The sequence below is a fragment of the Marmota monax genome, unplaced genomic scaffold, assembly GCF_021218885.2.
Source record: "Marmota monax isolate L192 unplaced genomic scaffold, Marmota_monax_Labrador192_F-V1.1 WCK01_AAM20220418_F8-fsc00292, whole genome shotgun sequence".
NCBI lineage: Eukaryota > Metazoa > Chordata > Mammalia > Rodentia > Sciuridae > Marmota > Marmota monax.
The window spans coordinates 923,150-940,302 of NW_026692864.1; the positions used below are offsets into that span (position 1 = coordinate 923,150).

Consider the following 17,153-nt stretch of genomic DNA (forward strand, 5'->3'; position numbering starts at 1 on the left):
CAAGGAGCCACCCCACTCCATGAACATCCTGTTGACCAGCAGGCAAGCAAGCTGGGCACGTCCATGCCCTGACCCAGGGAAGGACCTAAGCAAAGTCTGCCCTGCATGCAAACCCAGACACGTCGATTTACATCCCCAAATGTGAGCACACAGGGCCCTGGGAGAGTTCATTTATTGGAAGCACCAGGCAGGGGAGGAGGAGGGAAGAGCTGAGCTGCTAATCTGGTCTGGGGGAGGATGGATGGACACCGAGGTTGGGGGGGACTGAATACCAGGAACCTTTGAGTAATAAGCCGTCTGTGGGCGGGGAAGAGCTGCTGCCTGGGATTAGGCTGCTGTGGGGAAGGGGCAGGCACCCGCCCCTGGCTGCTGGGAGGCCATCAGCGCACGCAGGAGTGTGGCAGGCTGGGGGAGGGCGTGCGGTAGCAGCGGTACCCCTCCAGCATAGCTGGGAGCAGCAGCAGGCCACTCAGTGGATCTTTACGGCAGCGCCCCATGGCCTCCTTGTAGCTCAGCCGCTCCTTAGAGATGGGGTCTGTCAAATCCTTCTCATAGCTGGACTCGTCCTGTAGGAGTTGGGCCAGGTCTCCAGTGATCATTCCACAGACCACAGCCTGTGGGACAGGGATGCGGCCCGTCCTCTTGGGGTCAATGAGCCCCCCAGTCAGGTGTTGTACCCGCAGGTGCAGAAGCACACTCTCCTGGGGCATCCAGCCCTTCTGGATGGCCTCACCCACCGACAGCCTCTTCTTGGTGACAGGATCTTCAATGCCGGTGAAGGCCTTCTGGGCATTGAGCAGCCGCTGTGTGGAGGTGTTCTCAATCAGCCCCCTCTCCAAGGCCTTGTGCACAGAGTAGCGCTCGCGGCTAAGGAGATCCACGATGCCCCCTGTGGCCGCCTGGGCCTCCAGCAGCTTCTGCCCAGTGATGGGGTCCAGCATGTTCTTGGCCACAGCTGTCTTGATGCTGCATTTGTTATCTGTGGTTGTGTCGTAGACCCCAGCGATGGGAAAGCTGTCATCCGTGAGCCCAAAAGAGAAACTGGGGGAGAAGAAACCAGAGCTTTGGGGAGCTGGGGAGCCGAGTGGGGACTTGGAGATGATGGAGCCAATGGAGAGTGAGTAGCAGGGCTTGGTCTCCCCTGCCACGAGCAGGGCGAACTCGGAAATGGGGAGGCGGCCGTCCTTGTACAGATGGTACTCCTCCTTGGAGATGCGGCGACAGCGCAGGGCGGCCTCGATGGAGTACTGCTTCCCGCTCTTTTGGTCCAGGAGCACAGACTCCTCCCCACAGGGGCCCACGGTGGTGACCTCCTCCCAGTCACACTCCAGCTCCTGCAGCTGGAGGTACTGGCCCCGGTCAATGATGCCCCTCTTGTAGGCCTCGTACGGGGACATGTCATTTCCTGTCTCAGGTTCCAAGATGCAGATCTTGGTGGAAAGGTTGGTCTCTCGCGTCTGGGTCTCCTGGCTGAGCTCCTCCCGAGTGACCTTGGCGTGCAGGTCCCGGAGGGCCCTCTCCTTCTCATAGATCTGGTCCTTCTCCTGGAGGATGGCTGCCTCCAGCTGCGCCAGTGCCTGGCCTCTCTGGGCTGCCTTCTGCCGCTCGCCCTCTGTCTTCTGGCTGAGCAGCTGGGCCTCCTCCTGCAGTTGCAGCACCTTCTGCTGCTTCTGTCGCTCCAGCTCCCGCAGCTGCTGCTGCAACCGCCCACATTCCTGGCCAGCCTGGTCCCGGGCCTTCTGCAGCTGGGCCTCCTCCTGGGACCAGGTCCTCCTCAGGGCCTCAGCCTTGTCAATCCGCTCGCGCAAGCGCCGTACCTCGTCCTCCCGGCCCTGGCGGGCTGCACGCTCTCGGTTGAGCTTCTCCCACACCAGGGCCCGCTCACCCTCCAGCACCCGGTCCTTCTCCACCCTGATCACTTCCTTATAAATGGTCTTCTCCTGTGACTTTGTCTGCTGAAGGACATCGATCTGGACCTGCAGGCTCTTGCACTCCCGATTCAGCTCTGTCGCCCGCATCTTCTCCTGGTCCAGGTCCCGCCGCAGGGCTTCTGTGGACCTCTCCAGATCTGGGTCCTTCTCCAGCTTGACCACTTCCTCCATGACGATCTTCTCCTGCACTGCAGGAGGCCGCTTCTCCAGCTCCTGGGTCCTCAGGGTCAGCTGCCGCAGCTCCTTCTCGGCAGCCAGCTTCTTGCTGCGCTCCTCCTGGAAGCTGAGCAGACCCTCCTTCTCCTCCACGCTGGCACGCAGCTGCTGCACCTCCCGCTCCAGCTGCCGCCGGCGGCCCACCTCCTCATCCAGGCTGCGGCTCAGCCGGCTGTGGTCCTCATGCAGCTTCGGGTCCTTCTGGGTGACCACCACCTCCTGCACCACCACCTTCTCCTCGGGCCGCCTCCTCTCCAGCAGCAGGTACTTGTTCTGCAGCTCATAGACCACGGCCTCCGTGGCCCGTCTCTTCTGGGCTGCTTCCCGCACCTCCTGGCGGAGTCTCTGGGCCTCCTTCTCCAGCACTGGGTCCTTCTCGTGGCGCACCACCTCCTTGTTCACCATCTTGGTCTCCACCTTGGACCGCTCCCGCTTCCACTCGTCCCGCTCCCCCCGCAGCCGGATGAGCTGCTCCTGGCAGCGCCCACTGGCATTGACCAGCTCGTTGAGCTGAGCCTTGAGGCGGTCGATCTCACGCAGCACTTCCGGGCTCCTCTCGTGCCTCACCACCTCCTGGGTCACCTCCTTGTACTCTACCATGGGCTTCTGGGCCCGCAGGACCTCCAGGTCAGGCAGCAGCCTCTCCACCTCCTTCTCCACGCTGCTCCTCTTGCCGGCCACCTCCTGCAGCTCGGCTCTGAGCCGTGTGATCTGCTGCTCCGTGTCTGGGTCCACCTGGAAGATCTCACTGACCCGTTCCTGGAGCTGCACCTTGGGCTTCTGCTTCTCTACCACACTGTACTTGCCCCGCAGGTCCCTCAGTTCCCCGGCCAACATGGCATTCTTGTTCCTCTCCTCCTCCAGGAGGCTTCTCAGCCTGGTGGACTCTTTGAGAAGGGCTGGATCCGGCTCCACCTTCTTCACCTCCTTCACGATGACCTTGGGCTCCGCCGAGCTGATCATCCGCTCCAGGTCTGCTATGCGAGCCTGTAGCTTGGCCGTGGCCTCCTGTGCCAGCTTCCTCTGTGCAGCGGCATCCTCAGTCTGCAGCCTCAGAGCCTCGGCTGCCTTGACCATGTCCAGATCCTTCTCCACCTTGACCACTTCTTTCACCACCACCTTCTCTTTCACACTCACCTCCTTCTGCTCAAGGGCCAGCAGCTCCTTCTGAAGCTCCTCCAGCTGGGCTGAGATGACAGTGTTCTCCCCCCGCAGATGCTGGATCTCTCTGCCCAGTTGAACCGCCTGGCTGTCCAGGCTGGGGTCTCTCTCAATTTGGGTGACCTCCTTGGTCAGCAGGTGAGGAGGCTGTATGGTCCTCCTTTTGCTCTCTAGCTGGACCACTTTCTGGGCCACTGCCTCCAGGTTTGCCTGCAGCCCAGCCCTCCTCTTGCTCTCCTCCTCCACCTGGGCCTTCACCCTGGACAGGCTGCTCTCCATCTGGGGGTCCCGGTAGAACTCCACCAGTTCCTTCTCCTCCAGCCTCTCCACGGGCCTCTGGGTCTTCAGCTGCAGCAGCTGCTGCCTCTGCCGCTCCAACTCATGCTGCAACTGAGCCACCCGCTTCCTCTCCTCCTCCAGCTGGGACTTCAGGGCCTCTGACTCCCTCCCTGCTTGGGCTGAGCACTCAGACCCCTGCTGCGCATCACCTGCCACCTGGATATCCTCACTGAGCTCCTTCTGCAGAGGGAGAAGAAGAAGGGAGAATACTGGGAGAAAGAAATAGGCATCCCATTTTTCTACACCCCGTCCTCGAGATCAGAGACACACAGTCCCCCCCACACACTTCCTGAGACTTCCGTTAGCTCCTGAGGTGGGACTGAAGTCCTGAGATGCTTGGTGCAAGATTTTGAGACCTAGTCAATGCCATGATGTTAGGAAGCAAGCAGGGTCAGGCCAAGTGTGACTGGTACTCCCTTCTGAACCTTTCCCCTGCCTCTTCCATCAGGCTCCCAGAAGGGGCCCTTCCTCCTCTAGCTCCCACTGGTGTACAGATCAGGGAGCAGAAGACTAGCAGGCCACCAGGAGCCACAGAGAGTGCCTGGCTCCTGCTTTACCAGGGATGGAGACCTAGGTGGCCTGCTGCCATTGTGTCTGGGTCCCACGATAAAGAGTCTGTGAGGATTTTCTCTGCTCTCTGGGGTTAGAGGTCCTGTCCCTATCAGAGAACTGCCCGGTGGCTAAGTTGTGACTGCATCGAAGGACATCTGCAGAACCTAAACCGAAAGGATACTAGCCTGTTAGAGCCGCTCGAGGGAAGCTGGCTGCTGAGCCTGCCAGGGGCTACAGGCTGCAGGGAAAGAGGAAGGGAAGACAGCGGGGTCACTGTCTCTCTCTGTTGTGAGGATAGAGGGGCCTTCATCTCTGTACCTTCTCTAGCATCTTTCTGGCAAACTCCAGCTGGTGCAGCTGCTGCTGGTGTGCAGCTGTGACCTCAGTATAGGCCTTGGCCAGGCTCTTCTCCTGGACAGAGCAAAAAGAGAGAGGGAAGGCAGGAGTTAGCTCCTGCCTCAGAGGCTGCACAGCTGGTGCTAGGGAACCCACCAAGTCCAATCTCACCTGGGCCTCGATGCTTTTCTGCAGGGGGGTCACTCTGGGTCTCTTGGGGGCAGACACTGCCAGGGTGGGCTCCAGGGAGCAATGGTAGGTGTCTGCCTGCAGCTCATAGTCCTGAGCAGGGAGGAAAGTCAGTAGGGAGGCCGGGCATGGGGGAGCAGGATGGGAAGTGGGAGGGAGGCAGGGGGGAATAAGGGACGAGCTAACGTGCTTACCTGGAGAGCCGCCTGCAAGTCCTGGGAAAGGCGGGCTACTGTGGCCCTGTCCCGCTCGCGGCCCTGGATCTCTTGCATCAGCCTCTGCCAGGGAGGAGGTGAGAGTCAGGGAGGCTAGAAAACTCTCTCACCTTGCTTTTCCACCAGTCCAGGCCTCCAGGGCCACAGGTAGCCAGTGCAGCCAGGGAAAAGGGGACAGGGAGAGCGGCTGGGAGACCTGAGAAGTTGCTCCTTCCCTTGACATTCTTCTCTCTGACCTTCCTCCCTTCCTCTCCTGGGCAGTATTTCTTTTTCCTGCCTAGCATCCCTCAGAATTCTGTCGTGGCTCAGTGGCTCTAGTAGCGTGGCCACAGCGTGCGGCAGAACTAACCTGCCTGCGTGCCCAGTTACTCAGCAGCTCTGGGTGTACCTGAGAAGGTGTACCTGACAAGCTTTTGGGTGACACTGCTGCTACAGGCTGGGGACCTCCCTTTGAGAGCCCTGCTCTGCCACAATCACTCTTAACCCTGGCTGCCCCCTTTATTCACCTGGGAACTTAAAAACAAAGATACTGAATCTCTGGCCCCAACAATTCAACTAAATTGTCCTGGTCCCACTCACTCTCAACTGCACTTCTGCCCTGGCCCCTCAGGGCCTCTCTGTCGCTGTTCCCATTCCCTCTTTGCCATTCTTCACTTGGAGCCACAGACAACTCACAAATGCCCATCCAAGGGCGCCCCTCCTAGGGCCCCCAGATGCTACAGAGCAGAATCCAGCCTCCTTCCCAAGCCTGGAAAGGCCTGGATAGTCTGCTCTTCCTCTGCCCATGAGCCCCCTCCTTTCGCCCGCATGCTGTGACCTCTGTGAGGGACAGTTCTCCCCTACTTATTCCTCAGGTCTCAGGAACTGGTTCCTTCTGCACTGCTTGTTCACACCCCCATGAATGTCCGCCAGGGGGCTCCCATAGCACTCTGACTTGGGCTGCACCAGCTGGGGTTGGGGGAGGGCCAAGGCCTTTGCTCAGCTTTGAGGCCTTGGTGTGCTTTTGACCGTTGGCCACTAGGGGGCAACACATGCACCGGCAGTGGTGGCCAGGGAGGTGGAGGTGGCTTGAGACATTCAATAGCTCTGGGCAGGCCACCCACTGCCCTGGCCCCGGCCCCAGCCCCAGCCCCACCTTCTGTGCTTGAAGCTTGTAGGTGATCTGGCTGGGCCCATCATTGGGCGACACCTGGTTGTGGGGCAGGTGCTCCAGCCAGGAGCTCAGGTTGTCCCTGCAGTTCTTGAACTGCTGGTAGGTAAGGCTGGCATCCTGCAACGTCTTCTCCCTGCAGGACAAGGCCCAGGGCAGAGGTGAGAGTTGTCCTCTGGGGAGGCTGTTGGTGTTCCTCCCTGGGACAGGTCAGCTGTGTGTGTGAGCTGCCAGCAAGATCCCCTACTCTCTGTCCCCTGTGCTGGGGCTGGGAATTGAGATGAAATGGATGGTCTCTGCTGGCACCTCTCAGGGTGTTAAGTGCTATTATTATCCCAAGTTAAAGATGGGGAAACGCCTTGTGCCTGGGTTCTGCAACAGCCTGTGTATCATGGGAACGTGTCACGCCTGTGCCCTGAGGACCCAGCCACTCACCGCAGGTCCACCTGGTCCCCCACAGCGTAGTAGCGGTCGGTGAGTGCCCGCACCTGGCGCTGCTGGTGGGGCAGGTCTTGGCAGAACTCCTGGAAGTGGTTCTGCAGCGCGCTGCACGTGTGCGTGGCGGCCTTCAGCTGGCGGTGCAACCCCAGCACGCAGGCCTGCTGCTCCAGCAGCTCCCTCCTCTGGCGCTGTAGGGGGGTCATGGCACCACACACCCTCAAGATTAGTGAGCCGCGTGTCCACCTTCACTGACTTCCAAATGCTTGGTCAGGCTGTGCCCCCTCTCCAGTCAGGATGCTGCCCATCAGTCCCTACCTGCAGCTCGCTGATCCTCTCCTGCAGAGCCCGGGGCCCATCGGGGATGGGGCCCTCCTGAACCAGGGTGGACTCAAACCCTCTGATAATCCTGTCTGCATCTTGGATCTGCTGCTCCAGACCCTGGGCGGCCTCGGCTCTGCCACAGGAGAGGGGAGGGTCAGATGCCTTCTTGGCCACGCCCTGCTGCCCACCAAGCATCTTTCCCTGCGCACTCACTTCTCCCCGTAGAGGGTGCACAGAGCCTGCACATCCCTGTACTTGTTCTTGACGTTGTTGAGGACCACAGGCAGCTGCAGGGCAGCTGAGCCCACAGGTTGTGCAGACAGAAGCGCCTCACACTCCTGCTGGGCGGCCTCCTTCTCGGCTCCCAGGCTCTGCAGGCGCTGTACCATGTCCTGGAGGGGAGGGCAGGCTCAGTGATCTCTGCGCCCATGGGGGCAGGAGAATGTGGTGGGTACAAGCCTGGGCTCAGGCGGGCCCCACTAGGCCCCTTGGGGATGGCTGATTGCAGGCCAACCTCTCTGACACTCGGTTTCTTTATCTATGGAATGACTGACGGGAGAATGAAATGGGCACTCCACAGCAACAGCAAGGACACAGTTGCCTCTTGCCATCTTCATGTCTCTGTCCTGCTCCCAGAACATGCAGGTCCTCACCCTGTTGCTCCAGGATCAGGCCACCAAAGCCCTGGCTCTCTCCACTTGGGGTCACCAGTTAGTCACTCAACTAGTTCCATAAATCGTGACTCAGCGCCAACTTGACAGTTTAATCCAACAAAACTTCTTTTCACCCCCAACACTGTTGAAGTGGCAGGTGCAAGGACTTCAAAACCCAATGACCTATTTTGGTGACAGCTTCAGCTATCAGAAACATTGAGGACAGCCATGCCCAGGAGGCATCCAGTGAGCCCCCTGCCATCCTGTGTCCTTCCCCTCTTCACAGGTGCCTTACCCAGAAGATCCCAGTGGACACCAACTCATTTCTCCATCCAGAGTGGTCTCCTAGCCCAACCTGCAGCACTGAGCCCCATGCCTGCCCCCTCGGGAAGCCCCTCCTGCCCACCCCTCCACCCCCTGCTGAACTGCAGCCTTCAAACACCCACGCTGTGTCATCGAAGGGAAACAACAGGTTGCACAACAACGTGAACAGCATGGTTCACATTTTTTAAAACCAAATACAAATGATACAATATATTTGAACAGAAACCGGTTTGGAAGGATAACCAGACCATGGCCCTTGGGCATGGGGAGGGGCAGCTTCTACTCGAGGTACTTTGGGGATGTTGAGTTCACCGGTAGAGAACACGGTCTTCTCTGGTAATGATGTTTACCCAACGCTGCTGCCTCTCCAGGAGAAACCGCCCCCTGAGATGCCCAGGCTGTCTTGCTGCTCTCGGGACCTTAACCTGAGGACCTCCTGGGGGCAGGGCCTCTGTTCTGGCCCCTGCTAGAAACTTCCTGGGCATTACTACCCTTCATCCTAGGACAACCAGATGAAATGGGCAGTACTGTGCTTATCCCAGGGATGAGGAAATGAAGGCCCAAAGAGGTTAAGTGACTTGCTCAAGGTGACAGCGCACACTGGTGGAGGAGCCAGGATGGAACCCTCTTGTCTGAGCTCTGGCCTTTGTACTTTCCTCTCCCACCTTGGACCCCAGTAGCTGTTCTGTACTTGCCTTTTCACCCTAAAGTGTGTGCACCCCAGGGCAGGGCTACTTCAGATCCCAGCAGCCCTGCTGGCTGCTCACCCACCTTGTGGCTGTGGATACGGCCCCCTAGGTCCTCCAGCGGAGCAGTACGCTTCAGCGGGGTTCGGGCCCAGACCAGCACCTGCTTCTCTATCTGCCCCAGGTTCTTATCTAGCTGGGTCATCTGGGTCAGGAGCTTCTGGGCCTCTGGAGCTGTGGGCAGAGGTGCTGGTAAGGGTCTGGGGCCTACCTCATGTCTCCCTGTGAGAGGCCCTCCCTGGATGTCCATGGAGTGTCTAGGAACAGCCTAATTAAGGGAAGGACAGCCCCAAAGATGTGACAGAGAGGAGATGGAGTCCCTAGAGCAGATGTTCTGAACCCAGGGCCACCCACCACCCATCACAGACCAAAATAGGAATTACTTTCCCAACAACCCCACCCCCTGGCCGGCCCCTAGTACCCTGTTGGCCGGGCCCTGACGGCTCCTCAGCACTGGCCTTCAGGCTGCTCTGCAATGTGGCAAGCTTCTGCTTCAGGGCCTGCAGCTCCAAAGCCAGGCTGGAAGGAAGAGGAGATCAGAAAACGACGACCGTCATGGCTCTTGCCTTCCCCACCTGGCATTCAGTGCTTCAGGGAAAGGCACACTTGGGCAGGGGTCTGTGGGCAGTGACCTTGGGAACACAGGGCCTGGTCTGGGACTCCTTCTCCCAAGTATCCCTGGGCAGACCCACCTGGAGGCCCTGGCCACAGCTTCAGGGTCTGGTGCCGGGATGTAGAAGCAGGCGGCTGGGGCGCTCTTGGTGTCCCCACCAGGGCCCTGCACAACCCAGGTGTGTGGGTCAGTGTTGTCCATCAGCATGTACCTGTCTCCTCGCAGAAGCTGCACCTGGGGGGACAGGTTGGGAGGGGCTCATGCAAGCTCAGAGGCAAGGGCTGTCGAGTGACCAAAGTCAAAATAGACAGGGGCAAAGGACAGGGAGAGCAGCTGGAACAGGAGAAGGAGATGCGATGCGGGGTGGGACAGGGACAGATCGGAGGTGGGCCTTGGCCTGGGGAGTTGGGAGGCAGAGGGCCGTGCAGGGTGGGGTGGGTAGTGGCAGAGGCAGAAGTCAGTCCAGCCAGGGTAGGCAGAGCTCGTACTTCTCCTGAGTCCCAGTCGCAGATGCTGTCCACGTGCAGGGGCTGCTTGGATGGGGTCCTGCGTTTTGGCAGAGGGGCGACCTCTTGGCTCTTCTGCTGCAGGTTCCCAATGGCCCTCTCGGCCATGGCCAGCTGCTTCTCTTCTGCCTGCCAGGGGACCAGGCAGTGGGGGCTCAAGCCAGATTGAACTAGAGACCACCTACCCCATAGCTGCCCCCCAAGAGGATCGGGGCCTGGCCTTCATCATCATAGGGTCCTATCATACTGGAGTAAAAGGAGCCCCACCAGGGGCTCCGGTGTGGGATCTGTTGGTTGCGGGTGCGGGAAGTGCTAGGCTACCCAGGCCTTCAGAGTGGAGGCTAGAGAGCTTTCTCAGGGTTTGGGGCATGACTAGGAACCTGGGTGGAGAGAAGTGGGGCCCAAAAAGACAAGCAGGACAATTTGCAGAGTAGGGTACTATGGCCTGGTGGGCTGTCTCACCTCCAGCTGTCGCACCAGCTCTATGGGGGACCCAGAGGGGCCAGAGGCAGGGCTGTACTTTGTGTCCAAGTTGGAGTTGAGCTTCACCAGGGTCTGGCTGACAGAGTCGGCCTCTTCCTGGAACTGAGGTCATTGAGTTGTCAAGGGCAGAGCCAGGAGCAACTGGCTGCCCAGTGACCCTGCAAGCCATCTCAGTGTAACAGAGCTAAAAGAAAACCAGGCTAAACCCAGACCAGCTTCTCTCAAACCAGCTAAACAAACCAGACTAACTCCCAACTGGCCCCCCAAAAAACCACTCCATCTACCCAGGCAATGGAACCTTTTTACTTATTTTTATTTTATCATTATTATTAATTATCATTGGTACTGGGGATTGAACCCATGGATACTCTACTACTGAGCTACAGCCCCAGTCCTTTTTATTTTGAGACAGTGTCATACTATGTGGCCCAGGCTGGCCTCGAAGTTTCTATCCTCCTGCCTCAGCCTCCCAAACTGTTGGAATTACAGACATGCACTACTACACCCAGCAGCAGGACCTGGAGAGTGTGCAAATGGGCACTTTTTGTTCACTGAATTTAATTTTTTAAAGCATGTCATTAAACACTTGGTTTTGTGTTTCCTGCACAGGTGAGGGCCTCCTCACCTGCCATCCTCTGATACCTGTGGTCCTTATGGCTGGAATGGGGTATTTGGATTGGGCTTATCCCAATAAGCTGGAGTGTATTTAAAAAAACACCCATGGTCAGATGACACCAGGGAATTACTGTCAATGGGTATTGTCATACTGGTATTGTAGTTACATAGGAAAATGTCTTTCAACACAAAGGAAACAAGAAAACTCCTGGGGTTTGTCTCTGTCAAAAGTCCATGAAAGGGGGCAACCCATACTGGGTCCCCTCTCACCCTGAAGGAGCTGTGTCTTTTTTCTTCTCACTTGAATAAATCCTGTTTTTTTTTTAATATTTATTTTTGGTAGTTATAGGTGGACACAATATCTTTATTTTACTTTTATGTGGTGCTGAAGATTGAACCCAGTGCCTCACACATGGTAGGCAAGCACTCTACCACTGAGCCACAACCCCAGCCCCAAATCCTATTCTTTTATGGTAAAAAAAAAAAAATGCATGAAAGGGTTGGGGAAGTAGCTCAGAGGTAGAGTGCTTGCCTAGTAAGCTTGAGGCTCTGGGTTCCAGCCCCAGCACCACACACACACAAAGTGTATGAAATATTTTGGGTGGAAATTATAATAACAAAGAAAATCTCAGTTGTCTATTATCAGTGTCTCAGTCCTTTTTCATTATTATCCCAGTAAAGGGCTTTTTTAGTCATTTTTTAAAATTCCCCCACATTCCCTGAACTTTTAATATTTCGGATTCGCTGCCCGTCTGTGCACTGCTGTATGTAGGATCTGTGCTTTTTGCATTGGCATTGAGAGAGTTCAAATATTTTTCACCTTTAAGAATCAATTTTGACACTCCCCTACCCACCCCCAACCCCTGTCCCAAGGCAATATTACCCTGTCAGGAAGGACATTATTTCGCCTCTGGGACCTAGGCACAATGACACGGTTCTTTTTGGCGGTGCCCGGCCTCTCCGGAGGCAGGTGATCTTGGTGCCCTCCAGGCACCTGGGGCCTGCAGCTCCTGATGCCCTGGCTGCAGACTCACCTTGCGGTAGTCTTCCACGTGCTGCAGCTGACTCTCCTGGCAGATGCACAGGTTCAAGAAGTTCTGCCACTCCACCTTCAGGGCCTCCTGGTGGACCTACAAGACCGCACCACCAAGTGCTCGACCACGCCCCACCCCAGCCCTCCATCCCGCTGATGGGGGGAGCACCGGGCCGTGGGCGGGGCCTCCTTACCTGGATGGGCCCCACCGCCGGGTGCCCGAGCTCCACCATGCGTTCGCCGTCGTCCTCCAGCTGGTTCACGCTCATCTCCTGCTCTAGCAGCTTGTGTTGCTTGAAGTGCTGGGGGCAGGCGGGGTCGCAGGCGGTGAGCACCAGGTCGGCCCTGGCCACCCCCACCGCCCTGGCCTCTCCCTGCCGACCTCGTACTCCCGTCGCACGCCCGCTGGGTCAGCCATGAGGTCGCTCCAGTCCTGCTGCAGGATGTGGCGCTGCTGCTCCGCCAGGGCGCTCAGCTGCCTCGTGCAGCCCTGCAGGTGCGTGTACAGGCTGCCCAGGCTCTGCCCGCGCCACGAGGCCGCCTTCTGTGCTCAGGACCAGCAGCCGCGAGAAGGGAGAGAAAGGGGTGGCAACGGAAGCCATCAGGTGCCCAGAAACACTGACCCTTTCAAGGGTTCAGGGGACCAGACCCTGCTCACCCCTGCACCCTGCCCCTGGCCCTTCCTCCTGCTCACCAGTAGGTCTTGGTATTGGTTCCTGATGTTGGCTGCGTCCTGACTCAACCAGAAAGAGAAATACAGGGCCAATAAGAGGCAGGTGCAAAAGGTAGTACCCTACATCTGGGCCAGCCATCCCTGCCCCCTCTGCCACCCCCCCAGAGGGCCAGCAGATCTAGCCCTGCTCTGACAGGAGAAAGCAGGGCTGGAGCTGGGGCTGGACTGGGATTCCCGCCTGGCGCAGCTCACCCACCGGCCCCACCAGTGTCCGTAGCTGCTGCCCATAAGCCTCGATCTCCCTCTGCAGAATGTTGTGCTCTGCAACCTGCTGCTCCAGCTCCCCCATGCCTGGCCCGTACTGGCCCTCGCAGACCTGCTTCTGCAGAAGAGACAGCCACTCAGTGCTGGTGGCATAGTACTGCCAGCAGGGCCCTGTTGGAGGGGGAGTCCAAAGAACCCTCACACACAGCACCTCCCACCCTCCCTGAATCCTTATTGGGAGATATGGTGTGGAACATTTGGGCAGAAGGTGGACAGCCAGGTGAGCAGCCTGGATAAATGGGCAAGGGGACATGCCATTCTCTAGTGCCACCATGACCACAGTCCCTGAATCCCCCTGGTTCCAGGCTCAGCCTCTGAAGTCTCCCTACTCTGCCCTGCCTCTTCTGTAGTCCCAGTCTCAATGCCTACTGCTTAGATACCCCCAGCCAAACTCTGGGACCCTCAGCACACCCTGATCACCCAGGTGCTTTCCTCGCGTCCCTTCATTGTCATCATGACACCCCTGCTACAGCCTCAAAGCACAACTCCTCACCTGGAGATTGGAGATCAGGGTGTCCTATGACCTGGTGGTGCCCATCTGCCCAGAAAAGCCCACTTTCCATTACATCCAGGGCACCTCCTAGCAGGAGCCTTTTTTCCTTCCTTCTGGAATATCCTCACCACTGACCCAGCTAATTCTCTCACAGCTCTTGCGCCCTGTTCTGCAGGAAGACAACCCTGACTGCACTGTCTGCTCTGCTGGCTCCTCCTAGATCCTGAGCCATCTCTAAGTCCAAAGTCAGGCCCAGGACAAATGTCATTCTGTCTTGCTCTCTGACTGAGCCAAGGTGTGATTTTGAGCTCTTCAAGGACATCTCAAACATTGGGGACCCCCTGACCTGTTTCTCCTCCAGCACCCGTGCCCAGTCGACCCTGGGCCCCACATCGGTGGGCAGCACTATCTTCTCGTACAGGGCGCGGTACTCGGCACACTCCTGGGTCACACGCTCATGCAGTTGCTTGATGCTGCCAAGAATCGGCCGGCAGGTCAGGCTGGGCTGGCCTTCCCCAGTGCTCCCACCTCCGTCCATGAGCCCCACTCACTCCTGCTCCATTTCCTCGGCCTGTGGGTGCTTGAGCCGCCAGGCCTTGTCCACGTCCAGGAAGAGGTCTTTAAGCAGCACCTCTGCTTCCTTCAGGTTGCAGCCAGTCTCCTGCTGGTGCTGCAGGGCCTGGTTCTGCTCACTCCTCAGCCGGTCCTGGGAACAGCAAACAGGCTCACCACGTCCTCCCCACTTGTCCCTGCTGACCTCATTGCCAGCTTGAGCCTCAGCTCTGGGACCCAACCTACACTGGCGCAGCAGGCCAGGGATGTGGGGCAGGGGAGGTTCGTCGCCTCCCTTTGTCCCCAAAGTAGGGAACACAGAAGAGAAGAAGGTTGAGTCCTGTTTCCAGCAGTGTTGGGGAGCAGGCAGTGAAGACTAGGGTGTCTGTCCCACCTTCACCATCACAGAGGGCACCCAAGGGACTGCCAGGCAAGACATTGGGCTCCCCATGCCACCCGATCTGCTGGCTGCTGCATGCGCCTCACCTGCTGCAGCTTCTTCTGGGTCTCTAGGATGTCCCTTTCCACCTGGTCAGCATTGGCTTGCATGCGGGAGATGAGCATAGCCAGTTCCTGGGTGGCAGCCCTGGTGGATGGGGGGACAGAGCGTAGCATGGGGGGAAGGTTCCTGTGTGCCTCACCAGGTACAGTCCCTACCCTTCCACAGTCAGGCTGTGTGGCCTGAATGGAGGAGTCTTTGCCTGGGGGACTCTGAGATAGATCTGGGGACAGGGTAAGGACACTGTTCCCCATGAGGATTCAGAAAGTGACAGTCCCAGGGGTGTGTGGTGCTGTGGAGAGGTTGGACCAGCTTCTTCCAGCTGGCCTGGCAGTGAGGTTCCCACCACGCCCAGCTGCCTGCCAGGTTGCTGGGTGGGTGGCCCGTTAATACCTGAGATGGCTTGGCTGGGCCCATGGAGGAGCAGTGGGCTGGCTGGGGTAAAGGAGCAGTGCACACCCTCCACCCCAACCCCTCCACTCCACCTGTCTCCCTCCACCCCATCCTGCCCTTCAAGGGGCTTTGCCAGGGTCAAGGTTTTAGTAACCACCTGGAGGAGCCACACAATGCTGAGGCAGGAGGCCAAGACATGGCTGAGGCACCCCAATACTCTCCAGACTCAGAAGTTCCAAGTCAGAATTGGGACCTGACTTGCTGTGGGTCACAAAGTCAGAAACAGACGGTAACTCTGCTGCTTAGGTCCCAGGGTTCTTTTCCATGCTTTAATTTAGCAGTCTCTACAGAGCTCCCGCTGCATACATTTATTCAGAAGACTCTATAGAGCTCTTAGTGTATGCTTCACTCACTCTGAGGGTCAGAGGGTCAGAGAGTCAAATAGACCTAAGAAAAGGCCAAGTGGTCCAAGCTTTATGAACGTGGTGTCCTGTAGTCTTCACTGAGCTGGGACTTGAATCAAAGGCCAAAGGAAAGGGGGCTTCAGACAGAAGGGCAGTGCCAGTGAAGACAAAGCAGTTCAAAAGAAATCTAGGGTCAAGGAAGCCCGGGATATATAGCTCAGGAAGTAGAGTGCTTGCCTCACATGCATAAGGCCCTGGGTTCGATCCCTAGCACCACCAAAAAAGAAAGGAAAGAAAGAAAGAAAGAAATCTATGATCAAGCAAGAAGGTCTGGGTTTTTGATCCCCAGTACCATCAAAAAAAAAAAAAAAGTTATTCAAGCTCTCTGCCTGAGATTCTTACTTGGAAAGTGAGATTTTAATAATATCTTTCACACAGGGTTACTGTGTTAAAAGAATCAACCCAACAGAAACACCAGTACAGAGCCTAGTGCAGTCAGCACCCAGTACATGTTAATTTTATTGCACAAGAATGTAAGCACTTTGAAGGCAGGGACCCTCAGCTCTGTTTATAGCAGCACTCCAAGACCCTACAAGTGTCCTGGCACATCGTGGGTGCTGCATTAACAGACTGCACATGAGTGGAATGAGGAGCCCACTTTCGGGTCTGCAGCCAGAGCCAGTAGGACCCTGTGGATGGAGCTGCCCAGGGCAGCAACACACTGTCCAAGAGAGTCCTGTCCTCAGGTCTAGTCTCATGGGAGGGCTGTTCCCACAAGAAGTTGCTCACTCCACCCTGGGCTGGACTCAGGTGCCCCAGGGAGGACAGGTCACTCCAGTAAGAGCCTTAACGGCTGTCTTTCCTGGTCCACCCAGACGCCCGGCCTCCATGTCAGCTCCATGATCCCAATCAGGGTAATGGGCATCCTCACCCCAGTCTTTCATCTCTGCTCTTATCTTGATGCCATGGCACCCTGACACCTGGAATGTGTGGGAGGGTGCCACCTCCATCTGCAGAGGGGCTGAGGCCAGAAAGCAGGAAAAACACAGCCAAGCCTGTCTGAAGAGAGCTGGGTGACCTGAGGGAGGCACAGCACCCCCTCCCCACATCCACATGGAAGGGAACCCCCAACTCTTTATCTGCTTTCAAGGCCCCAGCGAGGTGCAGCTTAGGTGCAGATATCCTGCCCTCTCACCTAAGAGGGAGAGATGCCCTCTGTCCACCAGCACCCAGGTCCCAAGGGTCATCCCAGCCAAATGGAACCCTGGGGTCCGAGCCCTGGGCTGAAGCCAGGCTCTCATGCCTCCCAGCAGAAGAAAGCGGCTTGTCCGGCCCCTGTCCAGCACTCTCCCTCAGGCCTCCCTGGAGATGGTGGGGAGCCCCAGGCCACCCGCTGCTTCCTGCGAGGGCTGCAGTTGGCCAGAAGCTCCTGAGGCAGGAAAAGCCCCCAGGCCTCCGGACGCCAAATACCAGCGCTGGGCTTCTGCACTCCAAGCTGCTCGCCAGGTGGCTGGGAACACCTGGGGTTCGCACCGCCCAACCCCACATCAACCCGCGCCCTGCTCACCGGCTGTGCTTGCTGGGGGATCCCTTGGGCGATCCCTTGGCTGGCGATCCTTTGGGGGACCCCTTGGCTGGGGACCCCTTGGGGGACCACTTTCCATGGGAGCCTTTGCTCAGTCCCTTGAACATGGTCGTAAAGGCAGGTGCCGGCTCGGGCTGGGCTCGCCGACGCGGGAGGAGAGCGGGCGGCGGCGCGCGTCCTGGCTGGCTTCTGGCCGGGCTGTGGCGAGGCGGGCCCGCCGGGGCAGGCAGTTTCTGGGAGGCCCCGCCCCGCAGGTGAGCAGGAGCGCCCTGCCCTGCCCTGCCGCCGCGCATGCCCCGCCGCGGCCGCTGCGCTCCCGCACGACCAGTCCGGGAGGAAAGGGCGAGGCCCAGGGGGCGGGGCGGGGCGGCCAGAGCCGACTCCCACGGAGGCCGGGACCTGTTAC

General features: G+C 58.2%; 1 protein-coding gene across 1 annotated transcript; it reads right to left on the bottom strand.

Annotated features, from left to right (window-relative positions):
- Positions 1 to 126: 126 nt before the first annotated feature.
- Positions 127 to 16,934, bottom strand: Evpl (envoplakin). The gene is made up of 22 exons (XM_046449647.1): positions 16,730 to 16,934; positions 14,353 to 14,452; positions 13,866 to 14,020; positions 13,661 to 13,787; positions 12,754 to 12,879; positions 12,519 to 12,557; positions 12,207 to 12,368; positions 12,019 to 12,126; positions 11,826 to 11,921; positions 10,156 to 10,278; positions 9,676 to 9,822; positions 9,267 to 9,421; positions 8,996 to 9,093; positions 8,600 to 8,748; positions 7,065 to 7,243; positions 6,846 to 6,984; positions 6,525 to 6,718; positions 6,075 to 6,225; positions 4,919 to 5,002; positions 4,707 to 4,817; positions 4,518 to 4,610; positions 127 to 3,827 (listed from the first exon to the last, which is right to left on the bottom strand). Exons 1-22 carry the CDS (start codon positions 16,852 to 16,854, stop codon positions 381 to 383), a joined length of 6,108 nt encoding a protein of 2,035 aa, XP_046305603.1. The 5' UTR covers positions 16,855 to 16,934; the 3' UTR covers positions 127 to 380.
- Positions 16,935 to 17,153: the final 219 nt, after the last annotated feature.

What these genes read in the sequence shown, in the direction of transcription:
- Evpl (XM_046449647.1), bottom strand. Translation starts at nt 16,854, where the DNA reads ATGTTCAAGGGACTGAGCAAAGGCTCCCATGGAAAGTGGTCCCCCAAG. An exon ending in GCGTGCGACGGGAGTACGAG is followed by an intron (nt 12,127 to 12,206) that starts GTCGGCAGGGAG and finishes GCCTGCCCCCAG; the next exon opens with CACTTCAAGCAACACAAGCT. An exon ending in GGGGACCAGGTGGACCTGCG is followed by an intron (nt 6,226 to 6,524) that starts GTGAGTGGCTGG and finishes CTTGTCCTGCAG; the next exon opens with GGAGAAGACGTTGCAGGATG.